The sequence below is a fragment of the Martes martes genome (genome assembly GCF_963455335.1).
Source record: "Martes martes genome assembly, chromosome: 3".
Lineage (NCBI taxonomy): Eukaryota > Metazoa > Chordata > Mammalia > Carnivora > Mustelidae > Martes > Martes martes.
Window position 1 is genome coordinate 160,087,358 of NC_137890.1, and position 15,897 is coordinate 160,103,254.

Here is a 15,897-nt window from a genome sequence, read left to right on the forward strand (position 1 = left end):
ATTAGTAAGTCAAAAATTGTTACCTTGGATACAAACTGCATTTAAAAATGAAGTCCTCTGTAATAAATAACCATTACAGAAATAGCCAGTGTCAGAAATGCAGTTACATGAATCAGAGAAAAAAATGCTATAGTTTTCCCATTAATCATATTCTTTTAATAAAACATTGATTTCATTAAACAAAATTAACTCAGTTTGCTTCACATAAGGAGTATTTTTACATTGGCTTTTGTGGTTTCTTTTGCTCTGAGTTTTATAAACCCTTCAGTATTTTTCAAATACTTTGTTTTATATATACCATTATGTTGAGATTCGGTAATTTAACCATGCAATTAAACAAATACACATTTGAGAAGAGCAGTCCTACTTTATACACTTGTGACTTCACCTTTGTTCTCATTGTCTTGGCATGATTTCAACACCCTGCATTTGTGAAATGGGTTCCACAGTAAGAATGAGTGAGGATCCAGCCTTATTCTGCTTGTTGATGCTGGTAAGGAAACTTCCAAGTGAGAATAAACAACTTGCTCTTACAAGTTCACACAGGTCATCCTATTACTAAGCAGAACTCCTAGGTCATTACTGCGTCTACCTTTCCACTAGCCACGTGTGAATAACAAGAATCTGAGCACTTGCTCTTTTCTACGTCCAAAAGTTTTTATTTTTAATTTTCATTTAGTATCTGTAAAGTTTGGAATAAACAATTCTACTCTGTTGCGATATAATTGCTAGGAGAAGTGTGAATTTATGATTACCAGGCCACAGGAATTGGGACCCCATTACTAAATAATTGCATACATAATAAAGGTTCAAATTCAAACTTTAATTAATTGGAAAACACCATCCTTCATAATGTTTATGTTTTAAAAGTTCTTCAAGGGGATTTAAAAGAAATCTAGACAATTAAAAACATACATGCTAGTACAGCACAATAATCATGTGGAAAAACTCAGGCAGCACATCATTATTTAAGACCTCTTTGAGCTATATATAGGACATAGCCTTTCTAGGTTTGAATTCATGTCTGGCAACCCACTGACCGATTGATCCGGGAAGCCACCCTCCCTCTCCTCAATTATGTGTTACCAACTCTAAATTCAGGTTCTATTAATTCCTACATCATTCTTCTTTATTAAATGAACTGAGGCAAAAGTCTTGTAAACCATAAAACATGCAAATATTTGGAAAGGTTTTTTGTTTTGTTTTGCTTTTTCCCTGTTTGCTTTAGAAAGCAATCATCTAATACAGCAAAAGGAAACCAGGATAATTAACTAGAAGATTATCTTGATTTCTAGTACAGAGGTAGTGAGATTAGAGATTACAGATAAAAATGGCAACAATGGGCGCCTGGGTGGCTCAGTGGGTTAAAGCCTCTGCCTTCAGCTTGAGTCATGATCTCAGGGTCCTGAGATGGAGCCCCGCATCGGGCTCTCTGCTCAGCGGGGAGCAGGCTCCACCTCTCTCTCTGCCTGCCTCTCTGCCTACTTGTGATCTCCGTCTGTCAGATAAATAAATAAAATCTTAAAAAAAAATGGCAACAAGACTGGATAGCTAGGATTTGTTTTTTAATTGAAGAAAACATTTATGATTTTGTGGGCACATAGAGGAAATGAATAGTGGAAAAATGAGATTATTGCCATCAGCGGCTGGAATAGAACTGCTAAGATATCAGCATAAATGGAAGTCCTAGAAAAGGAAGTGAGATGTTCTCTTCTGGATTGGGTGAGATTAAAGAGATGACAAGATGATTAAACCAAGAAAAAGTGTCAGCCATTTTGAAGCTTGGAAGGACACTGAGGATAAGCCAATAAGGATGGCAAAGGGGAATGCCCCCAAACCCTGAGTCCTTGGGTCATCTTGCCTCTAAATAACCAACTTTGGGACTGACTTTGTTTTAACTGTGCATTTTGACACTTACATGCAAAACCACCCTAGCCAATGTAACAGTGTAGTTGAATTGAACAAAAAACAAAATAATCTTGGTAAGATAACTAAAAGGGTTATAGATATTCTGAGTCAGTTTACAATTCTTCATGTTTGAGAAGGGATATGTCTTCAAATATAGTAATTGCTTTTTCCTTCTGTTACAGATTTCCCCCCTTTGGAGACCCAACAAGGTAAACTGAAGATAACAGCAACAGTGGAAAGACAGAAGATAATCTGCCTGTGATTTAAAAGGTTACTGATGTGTTTTTAAACGGCAATGCAGAAGTTGCATGTCTAGAAAGCACTGTTTAGTTCGAAAAGCATTTATTTTATCTCTAAATCAGGCATTATGCTAAATCGTGAGCTCCTGCAGTTTTAGATATGAGTTCTTAGAAAAGATATTTCATTTTTATGAGGATGATTCACTTTCTTAAAATCCTATCCTGAATCTGAATATATGAAGATGGATTAGACCACAATCATTTATATTGATGATGGCCTCACATCTCAGCTCCTCTGTTCAAGAGAGAAACCTTAAAAGGACAATGTTCCTAGGGTTCTTAAATTTTCATTGATAAAAATTTGAGCTATATTTCTCCCCAGGATACCTATAATACATTAAAGTGAGTTATATTTCAGCTATCATTTCTGAGTAATTCATGTTATGTTCTTTTCTGAGAAATGTGTTCATATACCAGTTTTTTAAGATGATGGCTAAGTTACTGATTATAAGAGTTATAGGAAATATTTATCATGCTTGTGATGTGCCAGATATTCTCAGTCCTCAAAACAAGAATGATTATTATCACCCCTTTCTGGCTGAAGGAATGAAGGAAGCATGGTAGGGGAACTTGCCCAACAATTAAGAATTAGAATCAGAATATATATCTAGGCATTCTGATTCCAGACCCCACATGCACCTCATTTATACCCTATAATACTCCAGACGAAAAAAAATGAGGGTATTATCATTTATTCTATGATCTTAAGTATCTAAATGTTTATTTTTTTAAGTAGCTTAAAAAATACTACTGGAAGAAGAACAAACTTCCACTTATAAAATAAGTCATAGGCATGAGAAGTCCTTATTTCATAAGAAATACAGTAAATAATGCTGTAATAATGTTGTATGGGAACAGATGGTGACGACACATCTCATGGTGAGCACTGAGTGATGAACAGAACTGTTGAATCACTATGTAGTTCATCTGAAACTGATATAACATTGTATGTCAACTACACTTCAATAATAAAAAAAAAATGATACTGCATGGTTAAGCATCGGACTCTTGATTTCAGATCAGATCATGATCTCAGGGTCGTGAGATCGAGCTGCACAAGGGCTCCACACCAAGCATGAAGGCTGCTTAAGATTCTCTCTCCCTCTGACCCTCCCACCAGCTCATGCATGTGTGCTCTCTTTCTCTCTCTCAAAATAAATAAATAAATAAATAAATAAAACCCTACTGGAAACCTTAATAAGTATTCTATAAAGAAAGATTTCTTCATAAGTATTAGAGGAAGCTTAAAAAAATTAGAGGAACTTTTTCTGACTGAGGGGCTTCCAACAGCTAAATAGGTCAATGAGGCTTAGAATGATCTCCATGACCATATATTCATTCTCTCTATTGAATGACATAACAAAATAGTATCGCCACCTTCCCTAAAGCCATCAAACAATCAAAGAGGAAGAGTCAATATCAGCTTCTTGGTTTCCTAAGAAGTAGCTAAATTTTGAGCCAGGTTTCTCTAATCCAAGCTCTCCTGGGCTTTGCCATCTCTGAGTGTCTTCCTTCCAGCGGTTGCGATGAAGTTTTGTTTTGTTTTGCTTTGCTTTGCTTTTGTTTTATTTTTCTTCTTGGGTGCTAGACATCCATTGATGATCTGAAGGGTAATTCTCAGCCCTGACCTTCCTACCAGTACATATGATACTCTCCACCCATGAGAATGTAATGGAATCAGAATCCCTAACATGTGGTGTCTTTGGTAGATTATTTCCCTTCAGTGTGACTCACCTTCCTCATTTTCAGATCAGGACTGTTACCTGCTCGGAAACATTTGCCGGGAGGGTTGCATGGATGATCTACATGGAGTGGGTGGGCAGTGTCTGGCAGGCAGCACACGCTCAGCCACCCTGACTACGGTTGTTATTATTGAGAAAATGGCTCCGGAAGATCCTCAAGCATTCTCTAGTTCTGGGTTCAGGCATCACTAGTTTTATCTTGTGCTTTATCTTTTTTGTGTGTGTGCTTTATCTTTTAACAATAACTTTTAATAGGCACTAGAGCACTTTCACATAGAAAAGCCTTTAAAAAATCATTTTCAGTATTTCAGCAGCAAGTGGGTTGATGTTTGGTGATTTACTCTGGTACCTCAATTGTTTCCTATCCAAATTTTTTAATTCAATAATTCAAAGGTCTATTCTGTTTAACTTTTCTTTTAGAGAAAAACCTGCCCATATATTTGATACCCACTATGAATTCAGAATATATTTCCTAGTAAGTGACATTCATTTTGCTTTCCCTATATGCCACCCTCATTTTACTCAGTGTAGGTTGTCAACTTTTCTTCTGAGGGAAGGAGGTATAGATATACTTGTGAGTATGAGGAAAGATTAGGCTTCCAATTTTGCCTTTTTCATTCTTAGGTGCAGAAAGTAAAATCACTAAAGAAGTAATACAACTTCTAGTCAGATTCCAAACTTGCACAGCCACGGTGCAGCATGGAGTTTCCTCAAAAAATTGAAAATAGAACTACCATATGATTCAGCAAATCCACTTCTGGGTATTTCCCAAAGAAAATGAAAACACTAACCGGAAAAGATGTTAAGTGCCCGCATGTTCATTGCAACATTATTTACAATAGCCAAGATATGGAAACAACCTAAGCGTCCACTGATGGATGAATGGATAAGAACAATGCGGTATATAAATACAATGGAATATTACTCAGCTATAGAAAAGAAGGAAATCTTGCTATTTGCAACAACATGGATGGACCTTGAGGGCATTCTGAAAAGCAAAATAAGTCAGACAGAGAAACACAGGTACTGTATGTTCTCACTCATATGCGGAACCTAAAAAGAAAAACAAAACAGAAAAAAAAAACACTGAATTCGTAGATACAGAGAACAGATTGGTGGTTTGTGGTTGCCAGAGGCAGGGCATTGGAAGGATGGGCAAAACAGGTGAAGGCTATCAAAACGTACAAACTTAGAGTTAAAAAACAAATAAACCTTGAGCATGCCATGGACACCATCATGACTCTAGTTAATAATACTGTATTGTATATTTGAAAGTTGCTACGAGAATAAATTTAAAGTTCTCATCACAAGAAAAGGGAAACATACATCATAAATACAGATGTATGATTCACTAATAACTGCTTCCCAAAACTTTAGTCAACAGAAATTATAATGGCCTTCAGAGTAGAATCTAGGAGACACACTGTTAAATCACTCTGGTTTCCTTAATCACTATCATGATGCTACTAAAAATAAAAACAAAATTGAAATGACCAGTGACATTTGCCAGACGTTATGCTCTTTCTTGTCATTCCCATTGAATAATATCAAGAAACGGTATAAATTTATCAGTTTTAATAGTCATATCCATGAAGCTGACTTTTGGAAAGAGAGAAAATGTGAAATATAAAAAACAGCTTGCTTGCACTATGTGAAGCTCCAGGTCTTGAACTCCATTGCTAGCAAATTTGCTCATCAACTTCCTTTTTTCTTCAGTCAGCGCCATATCCTACATGTGTTATCCTTGCTACCTAATAAAACAAATTTCACCAAGTTATTATTTCTTTATTTCATTCATTAATTTTCCCTTTTTACAAGTTGACCTTCTCTGGGACATCGAGGATGATCAGTGCACTCAGTGTACCCAGCTGTGGAGTCTTAGAGCTGCTCCAGCATTTGGGGGGCAAAAAAAAAAAAAAAATGTGTTTTTAATGATTCCTGTCAGTCATCAATTGGGCAAGTTCACGTCCTACTCACATGTGTGAGATTCATGGCATCTCAGAATTGGAGCCCTGAGAACGCAGCCTTCCTCCCCTCTGCTCATTCCTTGTGCCCTCCCCTCAAACAACACAGTCAAATGGAAAGACAGTGAATTTGAAAATTTCTAGATCTGGGTGATTAACTTATGAGGAGGCAACACATTCCACTTCAGAACATTTCAAAATGTCAATGGCTTTTTCTCATTGTTGGTAAAATGTGAAATGTGCATTCTCCCTCCCCACTGCTATGATAGACACTCTCCCAAAGCAGCTCTGATCGACTTGTCCCCAAGGGCACCATTCACATTCGTTATGCCTTTGGGAATGACCACCCTGGTATGGAGCAGCACCGGGCACTGCTGGTTCCCTGATCTTCGGGAGCCATGCACATGACATCAGATATAAGAAATGTGCTGTTTAGATGGACTGAGAGAAGCTATGGAAACTGTCCATTCCACCAAAAGGCTCCTCACCTTCTAAAAAATATTAATGACCACACTGGCCAAGTTCCTTCCAATTTTTTATTTCAAGCCCAACCTCAGGCAGTCCATGAAAACTCATGCAGTTAATCATGCCTGGGTCCATCAAGAAAAGGGGGTAGATCCATTCAAACAAAGTGATTGCTTTGCTGATGACAAGACAGAAGTGTTACCCCTTTGTAGTAAGCTCCCCCATCTAGTAGGCCAGTATCCACTAGCACTTCAGATAACTCCAGAAAGTAACCCATAACTTTAGAAATTATCCACAATTAAATAGTAAGAAGAGATTTTTAGGGCAAAAAGGGAGATTATTCTCAGCACCCCTCAAGTTATATGACTAGGAAGCTATTTAATCAGTCAATATAAAAAGCCAATCTTGCGCATGGGACATTTAATTTATTTGACCGGTTAAGCAATTTTGAAATTGCTCAACATAGTAAGAATCACTAGGAGTTAGGCAGATTCTGTCCTCTGTTCCCCCTTAGGGTGCCCCTACCCCACACAGCTTTACCACCCCACTCCTTGCCAGGGCCTCCTTCCAGAGGCACCACACTAACATTGCACCATACTCTTCTCACTTTCCACAATCAAAGTTAGCCTATTCTCAATTCAGTTCTTAAAAAACATTTCTAATATAATTCACAATAAATTGTTAACTCTTGAAAAATGCTCAATATGGGTTCTCTTCCCCCAGATATTAATGTGTTAGTGGCGGATATCCAAGGAGAAAACAACTTAGCTCAAAGAATAAATCTCTCATGGGCTGGAAGTCCAACTGTGCAGAAGTAGGGTCCTAGCCTGTTTTAGTTATTAACACTTACTGACAACTGAATATTAACCATTCGGTGGGTACTTCCTGGGGAGATGCGGTAATCAGTAAGGCAGGCTACTAAGCTCTTTGTTAAGAGCAACTAAAATTCAAAATTCACAAAGCCTTACAGTCAGAGCTCACCCCTGTGGTCCCACATGCGACTAAAATTAAATCGTGGGTGTGGGAAACGTGAGCACACACCAGGAACCCTGCAAGACAGGAAGGGGAGAGCAGTAAAACTCTTCTGGTATTCAGCTTGGAAACGCTAATACACAACTGAAAAAGAAACCAAGTGTATGTGTTTCTCTTTCCCATACCTGTAATGATTATGTTGCCTTTGTAGTTGAAAGCACATGAAAAGATCTCATCGGTGTGCCCCTCAAGGACCTGGAGGCACTGACCAGTCTGAGCATCCCAGATTCTTGCTGTTTTGTCAGCGCTGCCAGTCAGAATATGATTCCCTTGGGGGTTGAAAGAAATCTACAAGACAGAAAGGAAAATGACAGGTTTGTGTAATTTGATTCCTGATATATTTTTAATCAGCAGAAAGGGGACATGGCTATGCACCTGTCATCTTCCCAGCTTGGCATTTATTCTTACATAGAACAGTTCCTTCCTGAAGGGGGAAAAACTGCAGGGACTAATACATGAAAATTAAAGGCTAGACTGAAGAATATAACATGCCACCCCACACTCACCCCACAGTTCTAAGGAAAAAGACCAAAGCTCCCTTCTGTTTCGAGTATTCCCCACCTAGCTTCTTTCCAAAAACTCAAGATGCAAGTCTTTCCACAGAAAGAGACAGAGCCCTGGTGTGGATGAGAACACAAGTCAGGTTCCTTCAAACCCAAGCCCCCGTGTCATCCCTATAACTCAACTTTCTCTAATCAAAAGTATATAGATCCTCTTTCAATCTGTGCCTCAGAATGAGTGAATGTTGGCGGGACTTTCGTTCTGCTTCCACTCAAAGTAAAGTAGGCTGTATAAATATTTCCAGAGCGCTTCCTATGTATCAAGCATTGTCATGTGGTATCTGAGTGACTGTCAAAGGAAATGGTTAGTTCACTATTCCTTTGGGTCCCATGCTTCTAACACTCTCTAAATCATCATAAGACAATGACTTGGGTCACATTCTTTATGACTGAAGGTTTGATGAGGACAAAGCTCAAGAGCATGGCTTTTTTTGTCCCTGTGTCCCTAGTACAATGCCCAGCACAGGGAAAGCTCTCAAAAAGCACTTCTTGAATGAATGAATGAATGAATGAATGAATACCTTAACTTTCTAACCCATAGAAATGCCATTGCTGAAAGGCAATTCAATAAGTAATGTATCACATATCCTAAAATGCAATACAGAGTGAGAGAACCCTTTATATTCACACATGCACAAAAATATGTGTGTTTGTTGAGTGGGCCACATCATGCATGTTGATCGTTATCAGACCAGTCACTCAGCAACAAGGCCTGGGTTCTCTTCCCAGGCTGTTCCCCACATCCATACTTCCCATTTCCCTTCCTGCCAGGTCCTAAGGCCTCCTAGCCTATGGAGATGTGTCTAGTGCAGCCTCAGAGACCAACCTTGAAGGGCAGAGGCTCCTCGCCCCCAGCAGCAGGTGCAGAGGAGGGAGAGGTAGGGAGAGCACAACAGGGGGCAGTTCCAGGGTCCAGGGGCAGCCTTCCAGGACCTGAAGCCATCAACCTGATCCTTCAAAAGGAAGGAGCAAATCTGATCTCAGGTATGAGACCAAGGAACTGGGCTGAGCTGTGTGGGAGCTGAGAGTCACCAACTTCCAGCCTTTCCAGAGTTTTCGAAGGACACAGCTACACCTCAGATTACTGACTGGAAGGCCCTGCTCTGTGATTCAGCTTGTGGGGGGGAGGTTAGATAAAATCCTAAGCTACAGCTTTGAAGTTTCAAAGTAGGTCATTTTAAACTCTGTTAAGTGTTAAATATTTCCAGGAAATACTTTCTCAATTGCATCTAATTTACAAAACACTTGATACTCGCTGCACAGCATGTTTTTTTGCATAATACATACTTGTGTGTCTGCTAGGACCAGGAAAAGCACTTCATGAGTTTCTTAAATAGCTTTAATAAGTATTTTCAACAAACTCAATCTTGTGCTGATGGCTGAGAAAAATGCTGTTTTATAGTTTTTAAAAGGTTTTAGGAATGATTTATTATGCTAAGTTTGAGGTCCCACTTAAAAATATAGTTTTTAGGAAGCTGATTTCTAGAAAGAATGAGATAATTGGACAAACCCTAGTGCCAACAGATCTATTTATACTAAGCATATGTTTTTAAAACTAAATAAATTGCTCAAGTGAGAAAGCAACTCACCTTTGAAATTTCTCCTTCATGGCCTTCCAATTTGGTAATGCATTTTCTTGTGGCTGCACTGAAAACTCTTGCTGTTCCTTTTTGAAAGAGTGAAAATACATATAAATTTGTCTGAAATACAGAACTTTTGAGCCACGTGCCCCGAATTATGTAATATCCATCCCTATGACGTCCAGATTCTGTGCTGCTTGTCCTCTTCCCTGCAGTGACAGCCACCACCTGAAACTGCAAATGTAAGCTGGCACCAGGGTAGGAGAAGAATGGGAACAGGGCGCCCCTCTAGCCCCAAGCATATTCGAAGAAATGATGGGTTCCAAGGTAGAAAAGGTGGGGGGAAGGAATCCACAAAGAAAAAGATCTTAATGGGAAAGGGAGAATTAAAACGAGTTTTGAGAGGCTGGTGATGAAACAAGCAGTCAGACCAGCATCACACACCAAATAGGAGTCTAAGGTGACAAAAGGTTTAAGAGGCCTTCCTGAAATGGAGCAACAGCCACTACTTACTGGACAAAGAACATGCATCAGGGAAGCCTTTCTACAGAAAGAGTTGGTAGAATGGTTTATTCCCTGTTGTATCCCCAGGGGCAAGAAGTGCCAAGTTCCCAGTAGACAATAAGTAGATAATGGATGGATGGATGGATAGATGGATGGATGGATGGATGGATGTTTGAGTAGGTGGATGAATGGGTGGGTGGATGGATGGATGGATGGGTGGATGGATGGATGGATGGTTGAGTAGGTAGATGGATGGATGGATGGATGAGTGGAAGGAAGGAAGAAGTGGTATAGAAATTTCCTTTGAATTAAGGAATGGAGGAGTTAAATAAATGTAGAAGGAGAAAAATAGCAGTAGTAAAATTGTTGTCAGAAAAAAACGTTAAAATTTTTCTGGCCAGATGAAGGCTGCTCTCTTATTACAATACAAAACTACATAGAGGCAAAATTAGTAATGATAGGGAATTTTCATTACTTAATTTTCATTCAGAGAAGAGCAAAACATCTTAGTAAAATTTTTACTTGCCCTTCTGACAATGTCAACTTCAGAGGGAAGTAGATGAAAATTGCTATTTTACAATTAATATGACTAAAAATATAAAACTTGCTAGTCGAACATTTCAAAAGCCTTAAAGTGACCAATGTGTTTTAAGAATGTGTTAATGGGGCACTTCGGTAGCTCAGTAGGTTAAGCGTCTGCCTTCAGTTCAAGTCATGACCCTAGGGTCCTATCCCCACGTCAGGTTCCCTGATCATCGTGGAATTTGCTTCTCCCTCTTCTTCTGCTCCTTCCCCCTACTCATGATCTCTCTCCCCCTCAAATCATTAAAATCTTTTTTTTTTTTTTAAAGAATGTGCTAATATTGGGGCATCTGGGTGGCCCAGGTAGCTGAGCATCCAACTCTTGGTTTCAGCTAAGCTCATGATCTCAGGATTGTGAGGTATAGCCCCATATTGGGCTCTGTGCTCAGCTGGAAGTCTGACTGGGATTCTCTGTCTTTGCCCCTCCCTCACTTGCTCACTCTCTTTCTCTCTCTCTCAAATATCTCTTAAAAAAAGAAGTGTTAATACAACAAAAATGAATATCCTGCATATAATAATTCTCCAAATTGCTCAAAAGATTTTTAAACTTCAGAAAACACAGTAATAATATAACCTAAAACTACATTTGTAAAAGATAGAAATATGAGTAAGACACCAAAAAATAATCCAGCCTTGAGAATGATTCAAATGAAGAAGTAAAATGTGATTAATATGAAGAAACATTTATCTTCACTTTTACAGCTTCAAATAACTCCTGTTGAATAGATCCAGTTTTAAGAGGGGAATGAGAAGGAAGAACCAGAGTTAAGTAAACAAGATTTCTCCAACCATCAAGACTTCTTAGAAGGTGCAGAATGAGAAGAGGTTTACAAAACATACCAAAAGAAAAAAAAAAGTTTTTTTGAAGTAATGTCTTATTGAGCAAGGAAAGAATGGAATCACTGATAGGGGACATAAAAGATGATAGAGAAAACAGAAGAATTACTGAACTTACAGTTAATTCTCATCCATCTCTCATTATCCTGATCCCCAGACCCTGCTTGTTTCTCCCCTCATAGTGCTGAGAAACTCTTAATATTCTTTATAATCTATATTATATAGAATATATATAACTCATATATTCTATAATCTATATATTCTATATGTAAAGTATAATCTTTATACTCTATATTCTAACATTCTATGGAAAACACATATATGGTATTCTTCATATCTTCCCCCTCCAGAATATAGCTCCATGAGGGAAGGAATTCTTCTCTCTTTTGTTCATTGATATATCCCATGTTCCTAAAACAATTCCTGGCACAAAGTAGGTTCCCTCTTCTTTTTAAATGATTTTTTTTGGTATAAGTGAAAATGATATTTAAAATAAAAAGGGTAGGGGTGCCTGGGTGGCTCAGTGGGTTAAAGCCTCTGCCTTCGGCTCGGGTCATGATCCCGGGGTCCTGGGATCGAGCCCCACATCGGGCTCTCTGCTCAGTGGGGAGCCTGCTTCCTCCTCTCTCTCTGCCTGCCTCTCTGTCTGCTTGTGATCTCTGTCTGTCAAATAAATAAATAAAATCTTTAAAAAAATAAAATAAAAATAAAATAAAATAAAAAGGGTAGATTAATTACAGTTGAGGTATGATTTTAAAAAGCAAAGCTCTGTAAGATGAAAAAGCAAGTTCATCTTACAGATGAAAAAAAGAGTTCTCCAAATTCAGGGCATTTATATTCCAGGATATAGAAAGAAATTTATGTATGATCAAAGGATCACCTTTGAAAAGTCCTAGTGAGTAAGGGAACATACAAATGTAATTTTGAAAAGCGAGAGAAAGTTGGAATAAAGACTGTGTAATTAAAATGAATCACTGGCAAAATTCCATAACTGGTTATAACACAAAGGATATGTGACTACCTAACAGTATGTTAGTCACAAAGAGCAAATGCAGGCAAACAAAGAACAAATCATATCTGGAAAAAGCATCCCATTTTTGCTAGAATTTCTTAAATGGCTATTAAGTTTACATGGACATGATGTAGAGTCACATAGGGTCAGTCATTAAGGGAATTAGACATAGTGAAGCATCATGTGTGATTATCAAAGAGATGACTTAGACACAGTGTAGGCTTATGTGTGCTGACATGGTGATGACATAATCATAGAACAGCATGATATGCATTCATGGGGAGGTGACACAGATATAATATAGTGTTATAGGTGGTCATCACAGAGATGATGCAGACATAGGGAAGCATGATGTATGGCTGTCAAGGAGATGAAAACACACAGCATAGCATCATACATGACATCAAAAAGATAATGGAGATGTTGTGTAGAGTCATCTATGGACTACAGAAAGATGGCACATACCAGTGTAGCAACATATGGGGTCGTCAACCAATGGGACAGATATATTGTAGCATCATAATAAGGCCATCATGGATATAACACATACTATATCATCAAACACAGTTGTCTGGGAGATGATGCAAAATAGTGTAGCACTCGACGTGGTTATCAAGGAGATGACATAAACATAGTATAGCATATACAGGATCTATCCCTAGTTGGTTGTCAAAGACATGAATAATGACACAGCATCATGTATTTATCGAAACATTCAGTCGTAATGACATACCACAACATATACTTAAAGTTGATACAGAATGTGGCAAGGATATGATGCCAACATCATGAAGCATCACTTATTGTCTTCAGGGAGCTTACCCATAGTTGGGCATCATCCATGGCTATCAGAACAGGGGGAAGTCACAGTGTAGGATCATATACAGCAGATTAAAAGATGATATGTAGAAAAAAATAAATAAATAAATAAAAAATAAAAGATGATATGTAGTGTAGCATGATATGTGGTTGTCAGAAAGATGACCTATAGCATAGACTCACATATGATTATCAAAGACCTGGTCAGACATGGCATATCCTGGGATTTACAAGGAGAGAAGACTTTAGGCAGAAAATGCAAATATGCTGTGTGTCCCACATGGTGTTATACATCAAATTGTGTCCCCCACAAAACTCCTATGTTGAATTCCAAACCCCGAGTATCTTAGAAGTTGACTTAGTAGGGAGATTTGAGACTTTAAAGAAGAAATAGGTTAACATGAGTTCATTAGAGTGGGCCCTAACCCAATTTAGCTGGTGTCCTTATAAGAAGAAGAGATGAGGATACAGACACGTGGAGAGGGAAGACCACATGAAGACACAGGGAGGAAAATGCCACCTGCAGGCCTCAGAAGAAACCAAGACTGCCAACTTCTTGATCTCAAACTTATAGCTTCCAGAATGGTGAGAAAAGAAATTCTTGTTGTTTAAGCCACTTAGTCTGTTGTACTCTGTTATAGCAGCCCTAACAAATGAATACAGTTACCCAAGAGATGATGCAGTCACATGGGAGCATTATATGTGCTTACCACGGCCATACTGTAGCAGCATACATGGTGGACCAGATGGCAAAGACGCTCATAGCATCATACGTGATTGTCAAGAGACTACCCACAATAGATCATCATACAGTATATAGCTTCATCTGTTGTCAGAGACGCAATGAGACATAGTATAAGTTCATAGATGGTTGTCAAGGAAAGACCCAGAAATAGTGTAGCATCACTTTAGTTGTCAGGGAAATGATGCAAATGTAGCATGGTGACATATATTATCATGGAGATGACGGATATTACAGTGTCATACATGGTCATCAGAGTGATGACATAGACATGATTTGTGTCATATGTGGATATAATGAACTTGACACAGACATATTTAATGTCATAGTTGCTTATCAGGAATATAAGACATAGATTTCAGCATTAAAAAATAGGAAAATAACACAAAAATAATGTATTATCATACTGTTTTCCAAATGGCACAGACATGGTATAGTGTCATACATGATTATCATGGACATGATATAGAAATCATCTAGTCACATCCTCTAGCATCTTACAGGGTTGTTAAAGGGATGAGAGAGTAAAGCATCACACATACTTGTCTGGGAGGTTTCACATAACATAGCACGGTTTTCTAGGATATGATGCATGTATTATGTAGCCTCATGTGTGGTAATTGAGAAAACTCTCATAGTAGAGCATCACACATGATTTTCAAGAGGAGGATATAGATGTCACTGTGAAGAACATGATACAGACATAGTATAACACACATACATGTTTTTAAGGCAATAACACAGAAATAGCATGGCATTATCTCATGTGGTTATCAGAGAGATGAGGCAATCCGAGTGTAGCATCATACATGGAGGTCAGTGAAGTTACACACTTTAACATCACATAACCTCATTAATTGTGGGCACAGAGAGCATAACATACAAGCCCACTGTGGAGATGACACACACAATAACATCACACATGGCACTCAAGGAGATGACATTAAAGGATAGTGTGATAAGCAGACTTCAAGGATATAATCCAGGTATTGGATTATATGGAATCATGTAGCTTTGTAAATGAAGGGATCCAGACATAGCAGACCTTGAAGATGTGTTTATCAAGGTGATGAGGAAGAAATATTACAGAATCACACATAAATTTCTATGAAATGGTGAAGGTATGGTAGAATATTATATATGGTTATAAAGGATTAGATGAAGATATAGTGTAGCATCATACATGATTTTAAGGGGAATGACAAGGACTATAAATTAAAACATAACAGTCAGGTTATGACACAATATAGCATCATACTTGGTCATTAAAGGGATAACATAGACTTAGCACAGCTCCATACATGACCATGAGGTGGATGGCACAGGGGTGGTGTAGCATTTACTACAGTCTTCAGGAAGAGGACATGTAGTATACTGTAGCATCTTACTTCATTCTCAAGGTGATGACTCATAGAACAGAATCACACATTGTTGTATGACAGCATGAGATGACAGAGACTGAATATATCATCCCATGTGGTTGTCAAGGAGATGATGCAGACACAGTATCACGTGTGGTTGTCATGGATATGATATAATGATGGGGGGGCAGTGAATGAGGCAGAAGTTGTATAGCATTTTACATGCTTGTCATGAATACATAGCTGTTATAAGGATGACCTGTTGTTTACTATCATAAATTATCATCCAGGACATACTGTATATATAGTATACCAATACAGATGGTTGTCAATGAGATAATGCAGACATCACATAGCATTATATATGGTTTTCAGTGAAATGTCACAGATACAGTGCAGCATCACATATATTTGTCATCAAGATGAGTTCTAGTATCACAGAACACACGGTTATCAAGGCAATGATGCTGACGTAGTATACGTCATATGC

General features: G+C 38.3%; 1 protein-coding gene across 2 annotated transcripts in view; it reads right to left on the reverse strand.

Moving 5' to 3' along the window:
- Positions 1-5,665: 5,665 nt before the first annotated feature.
- Positions 5,666-15,897, reverse strand: part of DAW1 (dynein assembly factor with WD repeats 1) — a gene marked incomplete at both ends in the record, with an annotated part of 41,795 nt that continues 31,563 nt past the window's right edge. For both annotated transcript variants that reach the window (XM_080799356.1, XM_080799355.1), the window contains 3 exons: positions 5,666-5,700; positions 7,536-7,698; positions 9,560-9,636. In XM_080799356.1, the coding sequence (XP_080655482.1) occupies positions 5,666-5,700; positions 7,536-7,698; positions 9,560-9,636 (275 nt within the window). The remainder of the gene's footprint in view (positions 5,701-7,535; positions 7,699-9,559; positions 9,637-15,897) is intronic.